Source organism: Rhinolophus ferrumequinum, chromosome 21 (genome assembly GCF_004115265.2).
Source record: "Rhinolophus ferrumequinum isolate MPI-CBG mRhiFer1 chromosome 21, mRhiFer1_v1.p, whole genome shotgun sequence".
NCBI classification, from domain to species: domain Eukaryota; kingdom Metazoa; phylum Chordata; class Mammalia; order Chiroptera; family Rhinolophidae; genus Rhinolophus; species Rhinolophus ferrumequinum.
In genome coordinates this window covers 26,518,541-26,534,050 of record NC_046304.1, presented here as the reverse complement: position 1 = coordinate 26,534,050, position 15,510 = coordinate 26,518,541, and the positions used below count along the sequence as shown (strand labels likewise).

General features: G+C 34.3%; 1 protein-coding gene across 1 annotated transcript in view; it reads left to right on the top strand.

Annotated features, from left to right (window-relative positions):
• Positions 1 to 15,510, top strand: part of DHX40 (DEAH-box helicase 40) — a 35,874-nt gene that overhangs the window by 2,255 nt on the left and 18,109 nt on the right. Inside the window, exons 3-10 of the mRNA XM_033090843.1 lie at positions 72 to 217; positions 1,701 to 1,820; positions 2,015 to 2,242; positions 2,456 to 2,522; positions 3,445 to 3,576; positions 12,591 to 12,690; positions 14,332 to 14,418; positions 14,555 to 14,737. Coding sequence (XP_032946734.1) covers positions 72 to 217; positions 1,701 to 1,820; positions 2,015 to 2,242; positions 2,456 to 2,522; positions 3,445 to 3,576; positions 12,591 to 12,690; positions 14,332 to 14,418; positions 14,555 to 14,737 — 1,063 coding nt within the window. The remainder of the gene's footprint in view (positions 1 to 71; positions 218 to 1,700; positions 1,821 to 2,014; positions 2,243 to 2,455; positions 2,523 to 3,444; positions 3,577 to 12,590; positions 12,691 to 14,331; positions 14,419 to 14,554; positions 14,738 to 15,510) is intronic.

Sequence of the window (15,510 nt, the reverse complement as noted above, 5' to 3'; positions counted from 1 at the left end):
AAGCAGCTGTTAACATTTTTGTGATTTTTTTTTAATTTTTTTTTTATTTTATTTTTTACCTCTTTTGGTAGGGTTTTCACAGCATGGTATGATCGGTGTGACTCAACCACGAAAAGTAGCTGCCATATCAGTTGCTCAAAGAGTTGCTGAAGAAATGAAATGCACTTTGGGATCCAAAGTAGGATACCAAGTTCGTTTTGATGATTGCAGCTCTAAGGTACCAAAATTTTGTTTGTATTTGTTTAAGTACTGTAAACTTACAGAAAGAGTGGAGAAAAGTATGAAAGATTTTTAACTTTGAAATTTTATTTATATTTTAACAAAACAAAGCCTCAGATTAGAATTAATTCTACTTGCCCATAGTTAATGCTTTAGCTCTGGAGTTTCTAACATTTAACCCATTTTCTCCCTTTCTCAATTGGTTTATAAGTGACAGTTATGTTTATTTTTCTTAGGATTCTCTTACTTTATGTTTTTTTAGCTGTAAGGATTCTATATGTAACTTACATTTATGTTCTTTAAACTTTTTTTATTGTAGTAAACTATACATAACAGAAAATTTACCATTTTAACTGTACAATTCAGTGGCATTAAGTACACTCACAATGTGTGTAACCACCACCGCTATCTAGTTTCAAAACTTTTTCATCATCCCAAACAAATTCTGTATCTGTTAAACAGTAACTCCCCATTCTCTCTTCTCCTGAGCCCCTGGTAACGTCTACTTTCTGTTTCTGTGCATTTGCCTGTCTTATATAAGTGGAATCATACACTATTTTGTCCTTTGGCTTATTTCACTTAGCATATTTTCAAGGTTCATCCATGTTGTATGTTTGTATTCTTGAAGTCAGTGGAAAACTGACAACTCAATTAACAAAGTCTATAAGAAAGTATTATATATTGGGCATCTTCTATATTCGTGGCACTAACAAGTTTATAATTGTTTTTTTTTTTTTTTAGTGGTTTATAGTTATAATTTACATTATCTCAGGATTTCTTAATCCTAAACCAGATACAAAATGTTCCCTGATTTACATATGGTCCCTAATAGCAATGGCCATCAATTGTGGCCATAGTTTTTGGGGAGTCATTCTTGACTCCCCAAAAACTATCGTTTTCTTCGTAGTGGTCACTGCTGTGGTTCTTTTTCTTCCGTTGTTTTATGGATTTCACTACTGTTAACTTCTAGTCTTTGGACCTTATTCTCATCTTATTTTAATGCTAGTCGACAGACACTATTTTTTTAATAGGAGAATGAGCAGGGAAGAAGAGATGAGAAGAAATTGTGTACTTAATCATATCCTCTACCTTTTCTCCCGAGTTCTCTAAAATAGTGGTTGAGATAGGGCGATGAATCCCATTTCATTGCTGTTTCCCACAACTTATTCACCTGAAACCATTGCATTACCTTACCGCTTTTCACTGACTTCATTGTGTTTCCTTATTGGTCACTTTTTTTGCTTTGTCTCAGAACGTCTACCTTAGTTCTTTATTCCTGTCTCTGTATAGATCACAAGTTTCATAATTTGTCATCCTTGTTATTAGACTATTTTATGTACTATTTTATTGAGTCAGGTTAGTTTGATCACCTAATGTCTGTACATTTTGGGGAAAAATTTAGTTTGCGAAGTAGGGGTAAATTTCTGTAATACTATATGTATGTATGTATATAAGTTGATACACTGTTGTTTGAACATTAGGAAACAGCAATCAAATATATGACTGATGGATGTTTATTGAAACATATTCTGGGAGATCCAAATCTTACCAAGTTCAGTGTCATTATTTTGGATGAAGCCCATGAGAGAACTCTAACTACAGTGAGTATTTTAATATATTGGTATTTATTGGACAGTTTATATTAGGGCAACTTTTTACTGTATAGAGAATTGCCTCCTCTTAGTTACATTTTAATCTATTGAAATAGGAATCTTTGGTTAGAAAAGGAAAATATTTAAAATAACTTTCTTTTTAGGTACACTTGTGACTTATTAGAAATTTACTTTCCTTTCAGGACATCTTATTTGGTTTATTGAAGAAGCTATTTCAGGAGAAGTCTCCTAACAGGAAGGAACATTTAAAGGTCGTGGTGATGTCAGCAACTATGGAATTAGCCAAGCTCTCTGCATTCTTTGGAAATTGTCCAATATTTGATATACCTGGAAGGCTCTATCCAGTCAGAGAAAAATTCTGCAATTTGATTGGGCCACGGGACAGAGAAAATACTGCATATATTCAAGCGGTATTATATGGCATCCTTTTTTGTCTTGTTTTACATCTGATTCTAATTGATTGAGTAGTTTGATAATTCATTTGGTCACTATTATTTTAATGGCAGCCCTCATAGGTCCTAGAACTTTTGAGAACCAAATTTAATTTTTCAGTGGAACAAGGGGAGGTGGGGAGGGAGGACTGTATTTCTACTAGCATATTATGCTTATGTTTCTTGCTTTAGATTGTGAAAGTGACCATGGATATCCATTTGAATGAAATGGCTGGAGACATCTTGGTTTTTTTGACTGGTGAGCATTCAGTATCAGGTTTAAATTTACCGCTTATAAGAAGGGATGTAGCACCATGATAGAATATTGTCTTTGTTGGGAAATCTGGGTTCTACTCATGGTGCTCTAGCTTTTTATGATAATCTAAATAGTTTTTATATGTTATATAAAATCTAAAATATATAATATAATTCTGCACTGCCATTAAAAACGTCGGTCTCATTCGTAAACATGTAAAACACAGTGGCCTTTTAGTAGAAAGATAGTAAATGTTAAAGTGTTAATATTTTTATTAGTCTATCTTACATAGAGGTGTTACCACACTAAACAGTTCTGGATCTGAGTAATTCTGCTATGTCAAAAGAAGTCCTACCAGCTCCTTTCTTCTTTGAGTGGTGGGATGGTACTGTATGATAGTACATAAGGTGTGGAATCCATGTCTCATAAACGAGCCTTTTTTGGAGGTCAAAAGTAGATTAGTTAAATCCCAAATTAATGTGGTTCTTCAAGTAGCAGCATCCTACTAATGGAAATGAGTCATTTCACCACTCACCTCCTACTCTGCTTTGTACTAATGTTAGAAGTGAGACGTTGTAACAATCTCTGCATTTTCAAAAGCTTAAGTATTTTCAAATGCACCTAAATGCAGTATTTCCTGAGCTATGTTCATGATTACTGAGTCTTCCTCAAATACCATATGAATAAGATGAACGGCTTGAATATTATAAACAGTTTTTATTCCTGTAGAGATTTAAATTCCTTGGAAACTGGCTCTTCTATTTTTTATTGTTGAGGTTTGGTACAACTTATGTGTTCATCTCTTTTAGATCAAATGAGAGATTTAAAATAACCATTATGCAAAAATGATTTTAATCTAGAAGGCTTTGTTTCATTCTTAAATTAATTTTGCTGATGTTATCTCCACCCCCGTACCCCCTTTCAGGTCAGTTTGAAATCGAAAAAAGTTGTGAGTTACTTTTTCAGATGGCAGAGTCTGTTGATTATGATTATGATGTTCAAGATACCACCCTAGACGGCTTGTTAATATTGCCATGTTACGGATCTATGACGACAGGTAATTCCTCACTTGAATAGAAAAATTGACTTGATACTTTAGAAACTTTTTATTGAATAATCACATATGTACAGAAAAGTACACAGACCCTAAGTGTTTAGGTCAATGGTTTTCACAAACTGAACTCACTTTTGTAACCAACACTCAGGTCACAAAACAGAAGGTTAAGAAAATGATCATTAAGGTAATTTTTTGACATGAGGACTGTAATTTTTTTTTTTTTAAGTGTGTGTTTTTCCAGGACCCATCAGCTCCAAGTCAAGTAGTTGTTTCAATCTAGCTGTGGAGGGTTCAGCTCACAGTGGCCCATGTGGGGATAGAACCAGCAATGTTGTTAAGAGCACTGCGCTCTAACCAACTGAGCTAACAGGCTGGCCCTGTAATTTCTTGATAGTACCATAAATCAAACATTTGCCATGGCCACAGAATTTCTAGAAATCGTACATATTCAGTTATATCTGAGATTAAACACAGTAGTTTTTTTTTTAAGTGACCACCCATTAGTCTACTTTTCAAGAATGATGCTATTCTTTTGTAAATTCAGAGAGATGTACAAATTCTTATTCTGATATTTGTTCATAATAAATGTTGTTAATGAGGCTTAGAGTTGGTTTTGTAAAACTATTTCATTATAGATTTTGATTTGTAAAACTAAGGGGAAAATTAACCGTAGCTTCCTATTTAGAGTTTGACTGGGAGTTTTACATTCACATTTAATGTAATGTAAAAAGCATTTAAATGTTTTTATATTTTATGTATATTTTTGTTTTGTTGAGCTCTTATCCTTATATTAACAAAAAAAGTTCAAGAATGTATATGTTGGTTAAATAACCATAGACCACATACTATTTTGGAAATCTCTTTTGTCATATTAGGCCCTGGCTCTCAATATTGAAATCTATTTTTAGATTTTTACATCTTAAAGGGAATTCTTAGTTGTTTAAGGTTCTCATTGTTTTTTGGGGATTTGATCCACTCTTATAATTTACTTTGTAACTGATACGGTAATTCAAAACCATTACGGTTGCTTTATAATTAACCATTAACTACCATATTTCCCCCAAAATAAGACTGGGTCTTACATTAATTTTTGCTCCAAAAGATGCATTAGGGCTTATGTTCAGGGGATGTCCTCCTGAAAAATCATGCTAGGGCTTATTTTCCAGGTAGGTCTTATTTTCGGGAAAACACAGTAGTTACCACCCATCAGTCTACTTTTCAAGAATGATATTTCCCCGAAAATAAGATCTACCTGGAAAATAAACCCCAGTTAAAATCTCAGCCAGACGGATGCATTTAGTACGTTATGACGATGTTCCAGAAGATGACATGACTGTAATTGAATAAATGTAGATTGTTGTACATGAAAAAAATGAGGCATCCCCTGAAAATAAGCCCTAATGGAGCAAAAATTAATATAAGATCCGGTCTTATTTTGGGGGAAACATGGTATATATTTTTTCTACATAAAGTAAAAATTTCATTCTTCTTACTGCCACATTGAAAATAATGTTTTGTATGTGCTTTTGCTTCTCGTTTGACATCCTGAAATCCAGTTTTTATACTATTAAAGGTTGCTAGTAACCTATTTCTCAAAACTCATGGCTTTTTTAATCCATTAGTTTGTAGTTTGATTTTGTGGTAATGGTAAGTCTCCTTCTTGAAATGCCGTCTTCGGGGATACTTTTTAATTATCTGGTTCTCTTGACCAATCTTTCGCTGAGGCTTCTGCCTTTCCACCCTCCCCAGCCTTTGTTCCCTTCTAAATGTGACTTTTTCCTAAGGTTTCATTCTTAGCTTGCTGTTTTCTTAGAATTCTCTTTTTTTTGGTGAAGTTGTCTCCTAGGACTCACCTGTCACTTCTCTGTGGATGATTCCTGAAAGCCGTCTTTAGTTCAGACTCTTGTGATCTAGACTTCCTGGGACTCCTCAGAAGGCTTTTTGGTGTGTGCATCAATCATATCACCCTAGATAATTCAATCCAAACAAGTGGCAACTCCTACAGGTTTTCTTTTACCCTCATCCTATCCAGGTCATTCATTCTTTTTCTTTTTTCATTATCATTGTTAGATTTGATATCCTCAGTTTGCTTTCCTCAATTGTTAACATAGTCTGCTAGCCTGTTTTCCCTGATTTCATTTACCATTCTACATAATCTTCCAAAAGCCCAGCTCTGATTGTGTCAGTCTCCTGTTGGGTACCTTTAGCTGTTCCTTATTATCTACTGAATTAAAATGCCAACTTAATAACTTGGCATTCATTATCCTTCCAGCATGACTTCAGCCTGCTTTCAGTCTGAATTCCCAGTGTGTGTGATTTTCTGTGATGGCGCATATGTGTAAATAGGAAAGATGTGGGACTGGGAATGAGTAGAGCCATTACTGAAGGGTTTCGTTTATTTGAGTGTCCTTTCTGGTTCTAAGGGCACTGTGTGGGTGAGCTACTGGTGATGTATTCTGAGCATAATAATGTTTATTGCAGCAATTTATACCAGTGCAGAGAGAGAGGCATACAGATGGAGCCGATGGAGTCCTGAGTCATGGGTGAGGTGGGATTGGGTGAAGCAGTGTGTCAGGTTCCTGGGACCTTAGGCTTTCTTTTTAAAGCCTGGTTCACACAATACAGCATTTATTTTATTATTGCTACTTTGGGTGGTGGGCAGAGACACGATTTTAATGTTAATTTTCTTTATTTCCTGTTATGCTTCAGGTACAGAAAACTTGCACCTGGGAATGAGGAGAGGGAAGAAGGGTTTCCTGCTTGTAGCCTGTAGTGAGGGGAGTTCACAAATGACCCATATCTAGGCTTAGTGAGTAGGTAAAAATTAGGAGGTGGATATTTTATATTTGTTCTTATTTTGGGGCTAGTCATGAGGGTGGGTGACTGTTTTAAAGAGCTTAAAATGTGTCCTTAATTTACAAAAAATTCTCATCTGTCAAATGTGAAGAGGTACTGTGGTATCCTTTCTACTGCCAAGGTTACGTGATCCTGCTCCCCGGCTGAACTCCTTCAACCCCCACCCTTTGTCATCAACATTTCTTTCAAGCTTGAAATGTTGGTGATTTTTTTTATTCCTTTTCCTCCCACATCTTTTTTTTGTAACTGTGTTTGCTATTTCTTTAACTTGAACTCCTCCTTTCCCTTTTATTCTCCCTCTCACTGGCTGAAATCCTGCTATTTTTTTTCACCAACTCCATAAAAACCTTTCCCGATTTCCCTCCTCGCAACTGGCTTTGATCTTTTCTTCATTTGAACCTTACTGTGTTTTGCTGTACTTCTTGTGGCACTTAACACATTCTACCTCGTGTTATGGTTGTCTCATCCTCTCTATGAATTGTGACCTTCTTGAGGGCAAGTACAATATGTTGACAAGTCTGGATGAAGTAATTGTTAAAGGGTGTTCCAGATTTTTTTTTACTTTCCGCTGGACATTCTGTTAATGTCTTGCATCAGACGCTATATCTAGAAGCTCATTCTTACTTCTCTCAAACCTTTTTGCTTTTCGGACTTCCTCTTTTGGCTCAAGGTATTACAGTCCTTTAGGTTTTTCCTAGATAGGAAAAGCTGAACCCCACAAAATTAATGAACTGAAATATACCTGTTACTACTTAAGTGACAAATACTCGCATGGAATTAGACAATTTTAGAAAATAATTATCTAATTCAGTGCTTCTTAGCCTCTTTTGGAAGGTAGAGTCTTAGATTCTTTTAAAAAGGTAATGAAAGTCATGTCGTCTTTCTCTAGAAAAGCACATATACCTATATATGTTTTTGCATAATCAGACTTCTTTATTTTACAGATAGAGGCTAAGTGATGCTCCTGAGGTCACATGGTAAATCTGTATTTGGTAATTGGTTATTTATTCAGTAGTGGATGATAAAACAGTATATGTGTTTCCAGAATACATGAAGAAAAGGAAAGGAGTTTTACCATGAATTAGTGTACAACATTTTGAAAGAGGAAAAGCTGCTCATTTAGATTATTGCATAAATTCCCAAATAGTTTACTTTCTTCTTCCTGCAAAGCAAAGACATAACATATGGCAAGTACCTACAGTTTGACTTTGTCTACAATAGTTTCCTTAACTGTTAAGATTAAAGGTGTGGGGGAAATAAGGCTAGTGAGCTTCACATCACAATTTTTGCTTTATGTGGAGTCCCCCAAAACAGGAAAAAAATTTTTTTGTCTTATAAAGAAATACATACTTAAAAAAAAATAAAATCAGCAAAGTAAGGAAAATAAACTCAGATCCCATCAACATGGTTAAGTGATAATCACTATTAATGTTTCGAGGTATATCGTTCTGAACTTTATACATTTAAATATATTTTTACTGTTTAGTTTTTTAAATAAAAATGGGATTATGTTATATATGCTCTTTTATGTTTTGCTTTTTTGCCCTTTGTGGGAATTTTAAAAGTACAGAAAAGTCCAAAAAACAATCAGTTTCCCACTATGCAGAATTAACACACTTGTTAGTTTTTGCTCCAGTTTTCTTCAAAGAAATACTACTCAATTGAGGAAGAATGATAGTTTCATTTTAAAGAATTCAGGCAGTGTACAAAATTACAAAGGTAAAAGTAAAAAAATCACCTCAAATTCCTCCATCTAGACATACCATCTTTAATGTTAGGAAACCATTATTCAGAGGTAGGTGTGTGTGTGTGTGTGTGTGTGTGTGTGTGTGTGTGTGTGGTGTGTGTGTGTGTGTGTGTGTGTGTATGTGTGTACATATAGAAGGATAAGTAAATAGGTAGGCTGATAGAAATGCTTTTTAAAAATGAGATTATACTATTGCTTTTTTAAAAGGTATTTAATTTTACTTGAAGAAATTGTTAAACTTCAAGTAAATCTTTACCACATGAGATAATATTTTATAAAAGATTGCTTTAAAGTTTAAAAAGAATATCTTCTTTTTAGACCATATTTGATTGGAGATCTTATCTGTTGACTCTCTGATTTGAAAGATGAGGACTTAAGTACTTTTCCTCTTCTATATATATCCTCTCCTGATTTTTGTTAGTTACCTTTATTCAGATGTATTCAGTGTTTACCATCATTTTTGTTTTTAAACCATGGTTTGTCCATTCCTATGTTACTTTTGGTTAATTTTAGATAAGGGTGGATTTTAACTTGTTTTTTAGAAGGGCTCTTGAGTGTTATTTTTGTTGCTCTTTTATGTTTGAGAATGTCTGGCTTTTGCCTTTATACTTGAACTACATCTTGGCTGGGTTTTATGTTCTTGGGTCACACTTTCTTTTCCTTAGAACTTGGTAGACGTTGTCCAGTTGTCTTCTGGCATTGAATGTTGCTGCGGAGAAGTCTGAGGCCAGCCTGATTTTTTTTCCCTCCTTGTAAGTGATTTGCTTTTTCTGTCTGATTGCCTGAAAATTTCTATTTTTATCCTTAAAGTTCAATAGTTTTAATTAGGATATTTTTTGGTGTTGAGTGTTTTACGTTAACGTTTCCTGGAATTTGATGTGCTCTTTTAAAAAAAATCAACCAGCTTTATTGAGGTATAATTTACATACGATAAACTATGCCTATTTTAAGTATTACAGTTCAATGAGTTTTGACAAATGTACATGCCTGTGTAAACGCAACCACAAACACGATGAACTTTTTTGATGTGCTCTTTTGATCTGCAAATTCAATTCTTTATTTCAGCGAAATTTTCTTGTGTTATGTCTTTGAATATAACTTTTGTCTATTTATTGGTTTCTCTATATCAGAGGTACCAATTATTCTTATGTTGATTGCCTGTCTTCCATATTTTTTAGCTTCCTTCTAGTTACTTTATCGTTTTCAACTGCATTTACTGATTATCTCAACCTTTTCTCTGTGTCAGGAATTTGATTTTCAGCTGTGTTAGTGAGAATTTTAAAGCTATTTTGGACTCACTCAAAAATGACTTGTGGCGCAGGAGTAGAGTTTGAGCTGAGCAGTGTTTTACCTCTTTATTCTGCTCCAGAATTGTCATCTTTCCCCCTCTTTGACAGTTTCTGTTTATTGCCTTAAGTAATGTTCATTTTACTCTCTCTCTCTCTCTCTCTCTCTCTCTCTCTCTCTCTCTCTCTCTCTCTCTCTCAGACATATTTCTGCTTTGGGATCTTTTTGCGGGTAATTTGGGACAAGAAATTCTATGAGAAGTTTCAGTTGGCCTCTACATATAATATGTCACATACATATATCTTAGGAGCATTATTCCATTAAGAGTGTTGAGTAGTCTGTCCTCAGTGTCCTGATTTCTTGCTAGATTTTGGAACATCTTTCTGTCTCTTGGCCCATTTTCCACCCCCTGTTAATAGCATCCATTATTAGGTACTGGGATAGATGGGGTAAGGTATATCAGAATCTTTCTTCGTAGGTAGGAAATTCAGGGAATGGAAGTCATCAGGAGAATTACTACATCTCAATGAAAGCTTTCAATTTCCCCTTTCCTTTTTGGAGAGAGAGAGAGTGAGAACGTGCTTTAAGATAATATGGATTTAACTTTTACCAAACCTTTATAAACAAACATAACTGGCATTTGCTTATAATTCTGGAATATGTTGTTAAAGTATATGGATAAATGTAAATGTGAAACAAACACGAGTCCTGTCAAAACAGCAGTTTCAGGACTTTAATTGATTATAGTGAACAAAATGAAAAGTGAAAGAAATTTTGCTTAAAGCGAAGACTACAACAAATTAGGTAGTTTTAGAAATGGGTTGATTGAAAAACAATTGATTACAGATAAACATGTTCAGAAAGGACATTTCTAGCATACGTAAAATTTTAGGGAAATGTAGGATTTTAAAAGTAGAAAGATCTTTATTTAAGAATGCATTTTTAGTTTATCAATTTATTCAAGTTTATTGAGCACTTTCTATGGTCCAGGCATTAGATACTGGGAATATGTCTTATATAAAAAGTGTTTTTATTCTCATAGAGCTACATTGTAGTAGAATAAATAGACAATAAATAAATGTATAAACACATAATTTGAACTGCAAAGTAGTATGTAACTCCTTTGAACCATGTAGAAGATAGGAGCTACCTAACCCTAAGAACTACTTAAGTAATTTTTAGCACTTATGTTTTTTACCAGATTAATCAAAACTGAAAGAAATAGATCTTTCTGGAATTATTTTTATATTTATATCACAACTTCTCTTCAGGTATCTTTTATAAATTGCCTTTTTAGTACTTTTTTATTTGTGAAATTAACTGTGGAATGATGTGGAAGAATAGCAGCATTACTCAACTTTTTAAAAAATGTATTATTTTTTTTTCAATGACAGTTTCAACTTGATTTGGAATTTTCCTGTCTGTATAGACAAGCCATTTAACCTCTGGGCTTTAGTTTCCTCACCTATAAAATGAGATGGTTGGCCTAGTTCCATGATTTTAAAGCTGTTCATCTGTGCCACTCCTTTTCTCTCTCATAATGGTTCAACTTTTGTCTGTTTTGTGTATTGAGAATGCATGGCTCTTTCTAGGATTTTATTTGAAAACATGCTTTGTACTTTATTTGAAAACAGGTTTTGTTAAGATTTTCTTGGCTGCTGAAAAGAAAACAACTTGAGGTTGCTCGAGTAGAAAAGTGAATTTTCTACACAAATATGGGTATATCTCGTGGAAATCAAATGCAGCCAGACATTAAAAATTTTTTCTTTTTAAAGTATATATATGTACTTACTGTTCTAATATGTAATGTACAATAGTAAACACATGTAAAATAAATAGTTGAAAAGGATGTTATGAAAAATATAAACAGAAATGCTAATAATTTCTTTTAATACCCCAGTCAATTGATTTGTGTACTCTCTGGAATGACTATTCCTAATTTTTGGAGAACATGGAAATGGGTGATTCACCCAAGGAAGTTCCTTGACCTCTTTAGCTTACTTGATCTTTTCCTTCAATCCACTTCAGCCACTCATTCAAAAGCTTACATCTTAGACTTTGTCATTACCATCATTTCTGGTCTCAGTTTTCAACATCTTTCTAATGATTACTTCCTGTTTCTGCCAACTCACTCTACTGTTGCTGATTCAACAATTTTCAAAATGCACTGAGATTTGTCCTTTACCAGCCTTCACTTACCTCCTTTCGCCCATACTGTAATTATTTCCTTACAAATATTCTTAACTCTCTTGTCCTGTTCTCTGTGTAACTGGCAGAAGAGAAGAAAGTCTAGTTAAGTCCATCCTTCTACTTGTTTTACACACAGAAGTGCCAGGAACCCAGAAATACTCTCGTCAACTCTCATTAACGATTCATTTTTTTCTTTCTTTAGACTAGCTTTATCTCCTTCATGTCCATTAGTCACTTACTTCCCTATGGTTCAAAAGTTTAGTTTTCCTCTTTGCAAGGGACTAGGCTAATCAAAATCGAGCATCTCTTGGACCTTATTCCCGATTCATTGGAGAATCCGATTGGCTCAGCTTGGGGAAGATGTTTATCTTTGGTGCCATAAATTATGGCCAGAGGAGCAAGGTACCATACGACAAGCATTGCTGTTGGGCTTCACCCTTTAGAATGTGTGAGTAGTGGAAATGAGTGATTACTTTAAAGAGGTAATCAATCATGACTTAGGCAGACACAGAAAAAACAAAAACCTCTTGGCTAATCAGTTTTTAAGGCAGAGAGAGGTCCTTCATCTGTAGTCCACGGATGGGCTTCAGAGAGTCCCTGAATTCCCTGAAATTGTTTGCAAAAAAATTTTTTGAGTGTACATGTCTGCCTTTTAATGGAGTAGAGGTCCACGGTTTTAAAATAGTCTCAAAAGGAGCTATGACCTACATAAAGGACTCTGCTGTAGGGTTTATTTTAGCAATAATAATCATTCCATGGATGTAGAAATCTTAACAGTGAAAGGTGAGGAAAAAATAGTTTTTGCTATTATATTTTGAATTCAAGATAATTAAAGAGGTGAAGAAAATACAACTTTTAGTGAAAAGAAATGAGTTTTTCAAAATGAGTTTTACAAATGTATGTTATAAGTATTTTATCTTTGCATGTATTTTAGATCAACAGAGGAGAATATTTTTGCCACCACCACCTGGAATTAGAAAATGTGTCATATCCACCAATATTTCTGCAACATCTTTGACAATAGATGGAATCAGGTACAACTTTTAATATTTCTTTTAAAGCCAAGGAAGCCACTTAGGGAATCATAAAACATTGTGTTTGCTTCTCTGTGCCCTCTACTAATTCCCTTCTCACCTGCTTAACTTGTAATCACCTATCATTTTTTGTAGTTATTGATTAGCTATGAATAGGAGATGGAGATGTGCACATAATATTCTTGTTCACACTTTTGAACTGCTTGTGCTTGGTGATTTGTAGCTTTCTCTTCCCAAATTTAAGATTATACTTAATGCTTCATTGGTTTCACTAAATAGGAAGCCAAATCTGTTTTTCTATTCTCTCATTACTAGCATATACCTACAGTGATATTCTCTCATTACTAGCATATACCTACAATGATCTGATAACCCTTTTCTCACCTGGCAGCTCCACTTGATAGAGTAAGCTTATATGTTGAAGTATTTATTGGGCAGTACTGTTTTTCACTTTTCGCCTTTTTGTGAAATGAACGATGCAGGTCTCTTATTTTTTAATGTAATCAACATTGCCACGAAATTTTTGAATAGATATAGTCGAGAAACACTTGGAAATTTAAAATCTATACTGATAGCTAATGTGAAGTTCTTTCAGACTCTTGAACAACATCCCTTTTGGATATTTATCTTTTACCCAATGTATTTTATATCCTTACCTAAATCTGTCTGCCATTGGAAGTCTGGAGCTGAATCCCCCAAATCCTATGTATTTTGGGTAAAATGATCACCCATATCTGAGAGGAAGTCTAATTTCCGCTCCTATTCTCCTTTCTTTAAAAAATAATGGTTTTACTATAGTCTTAGCGGAAAGCTCACCTGAGTAAATTTCTGTTTCTAGCAAAAATTATTACATAGCGTGTTCCAGAATGTTCCCTTAGTGAATGATAGACTTATTGCTATTCCCAATTTGTTTTTTTACTTGACTTGTTCACCGTTTAATTGGCTTAAAATGGCATTGTTAAAGGCTGGCTGGAATTAAATTCTGAACCTGTTAGAATGGTCTAGAGATGAATTTCAATTTTGATTTTTTTTGTTTTAGAGAAAAAATTCATATAACAAAATTTAGCAATGAACAGCTAAGTAGTATTTAGTACATTTACAACATTGTACAACCACCACCTCTATCTAGTTTTAAAATATTTTCATCACCCCAAAATAAAACCCTGTACCCTTTAAGCAGTTACTCAGAATATAGTATATGTTCCATTATATGCATGTGCCATAATTTGTTCATCCATTCATCCCTCAGTGGGTAATGAACATTTAGGTTGTTTCTGCCTTTTGGCTCTTAGTGCACATAGTGCTGGTGGTGCTATTATGAACGTACGTTTACAAGTATTTATTCAGTACTCTTTCAGTTGTTTGGGGTATGTATACTTAAGAATGGAATTTCCGGATCATATGGTAATTCTATGTTTAGTATTTTGAGGAACCTCCAAACCGTTTTCCACATTTGCTAAACCATTTTACATTTCCACCAGGAAATGTGAGGGCTCCACTTTCCTGACTTTCAAGTTTTACAGTTAACGTCAAAATCATCATGTAGTTGTTAGTTTGGTGGGAAAGGGGAACCCAAAGTAGTTGAAAATTAACAAGTCTTTCCTTATTGTCTAGAAACTTAACTGTTTTCATTCTCCTTAGATATGTGGTAGATGGTGGCTTTGTGAAGCAGTTAAATCACAATCCCAGGTTAGGGTTGGACATCCTGGAGGTGGTTCCAATTTCAAAGTAAGTCTTCATGTCAAGCCTTTTTGTTTAAAGAATAGTGGATTACATAATTTCTGGTTGGTTCGGGGATGGGAAGTTAATTACTTAGGAAATCCGCAGAACATTTTGGGGACTTGTGGTTTTTTTCCTTCTAAAGGAGTGAGGCCTTACAGCGAAGTGGCCGAGCTGGCAGGACTTCCTCCGGAAAATGCTTTCGGATCTATAGTAAAGATTTCTGGAACCAGTGTATGCCTGACCATGTGATCCCTGAGATTAAGAGAACTAGTTTGACATCTGTAGTTCTGACCTTAAAGTGCCTTGCCATACACGATGTTATAAGGTATGTAGACAACTTTAAAGAGAAAAAAAGAAAAGTTTGTCACGGTGGAGCCAGGTTATTTCTCAGAAATTCTTTTGAAGTATTTGACCCAGACATTCCTACATCTCAGGGTTCAATTAGACCCTAATAAAAGGCTTCTTTGCGTTGCTTTATTGGAATTTGATCTCTTGCCCATATTTTAACTTTGGCTTTATGGTGTGCCTCATGCTTCTATTATTTGGATCATTTAGTGACCACTGTTTATCTATTATGAAAAGTGTATAGTGACCCTAATTCCAGCTCGAAAGTGTTTTTTTAATAGCATCTTTTGTTTGGCCAGCATTGTACCACACACTGTGAGAGACAGAGTCATACTGTGTAGTTTTTGCTTTCAGTAAGCTTAAGTTATATTGGGAAATAAGATTCAGACACACGAAGCAAAAAATAGAACAACTGTTAAATTAGTCAAATGTTAAACTATATAATTCATTGGTACAGTATAGAATATTACTGTAGGGACTTAAAATTTCATATTATACATGGTAGAGGAAGTAATGAAAGAAAGTAATGTCTTGTTCTTAACTTTGGTCTTAGTTGTCTGGGAATGTAAAGTGTCAAGAACTTGGGAAAAGGTGAACACACATTCTTTAAATTCACAATAAGGGGAAATAATTACTAAATGCATCCAAATATGTATTGTATACTCTTGGGAAGCCAATTAAAATTTTTTTGGATACTATCATGAGACTAGAGATTTTTAAAATGAGAATATAGGCCCTAGAAAGAGGAAAGCA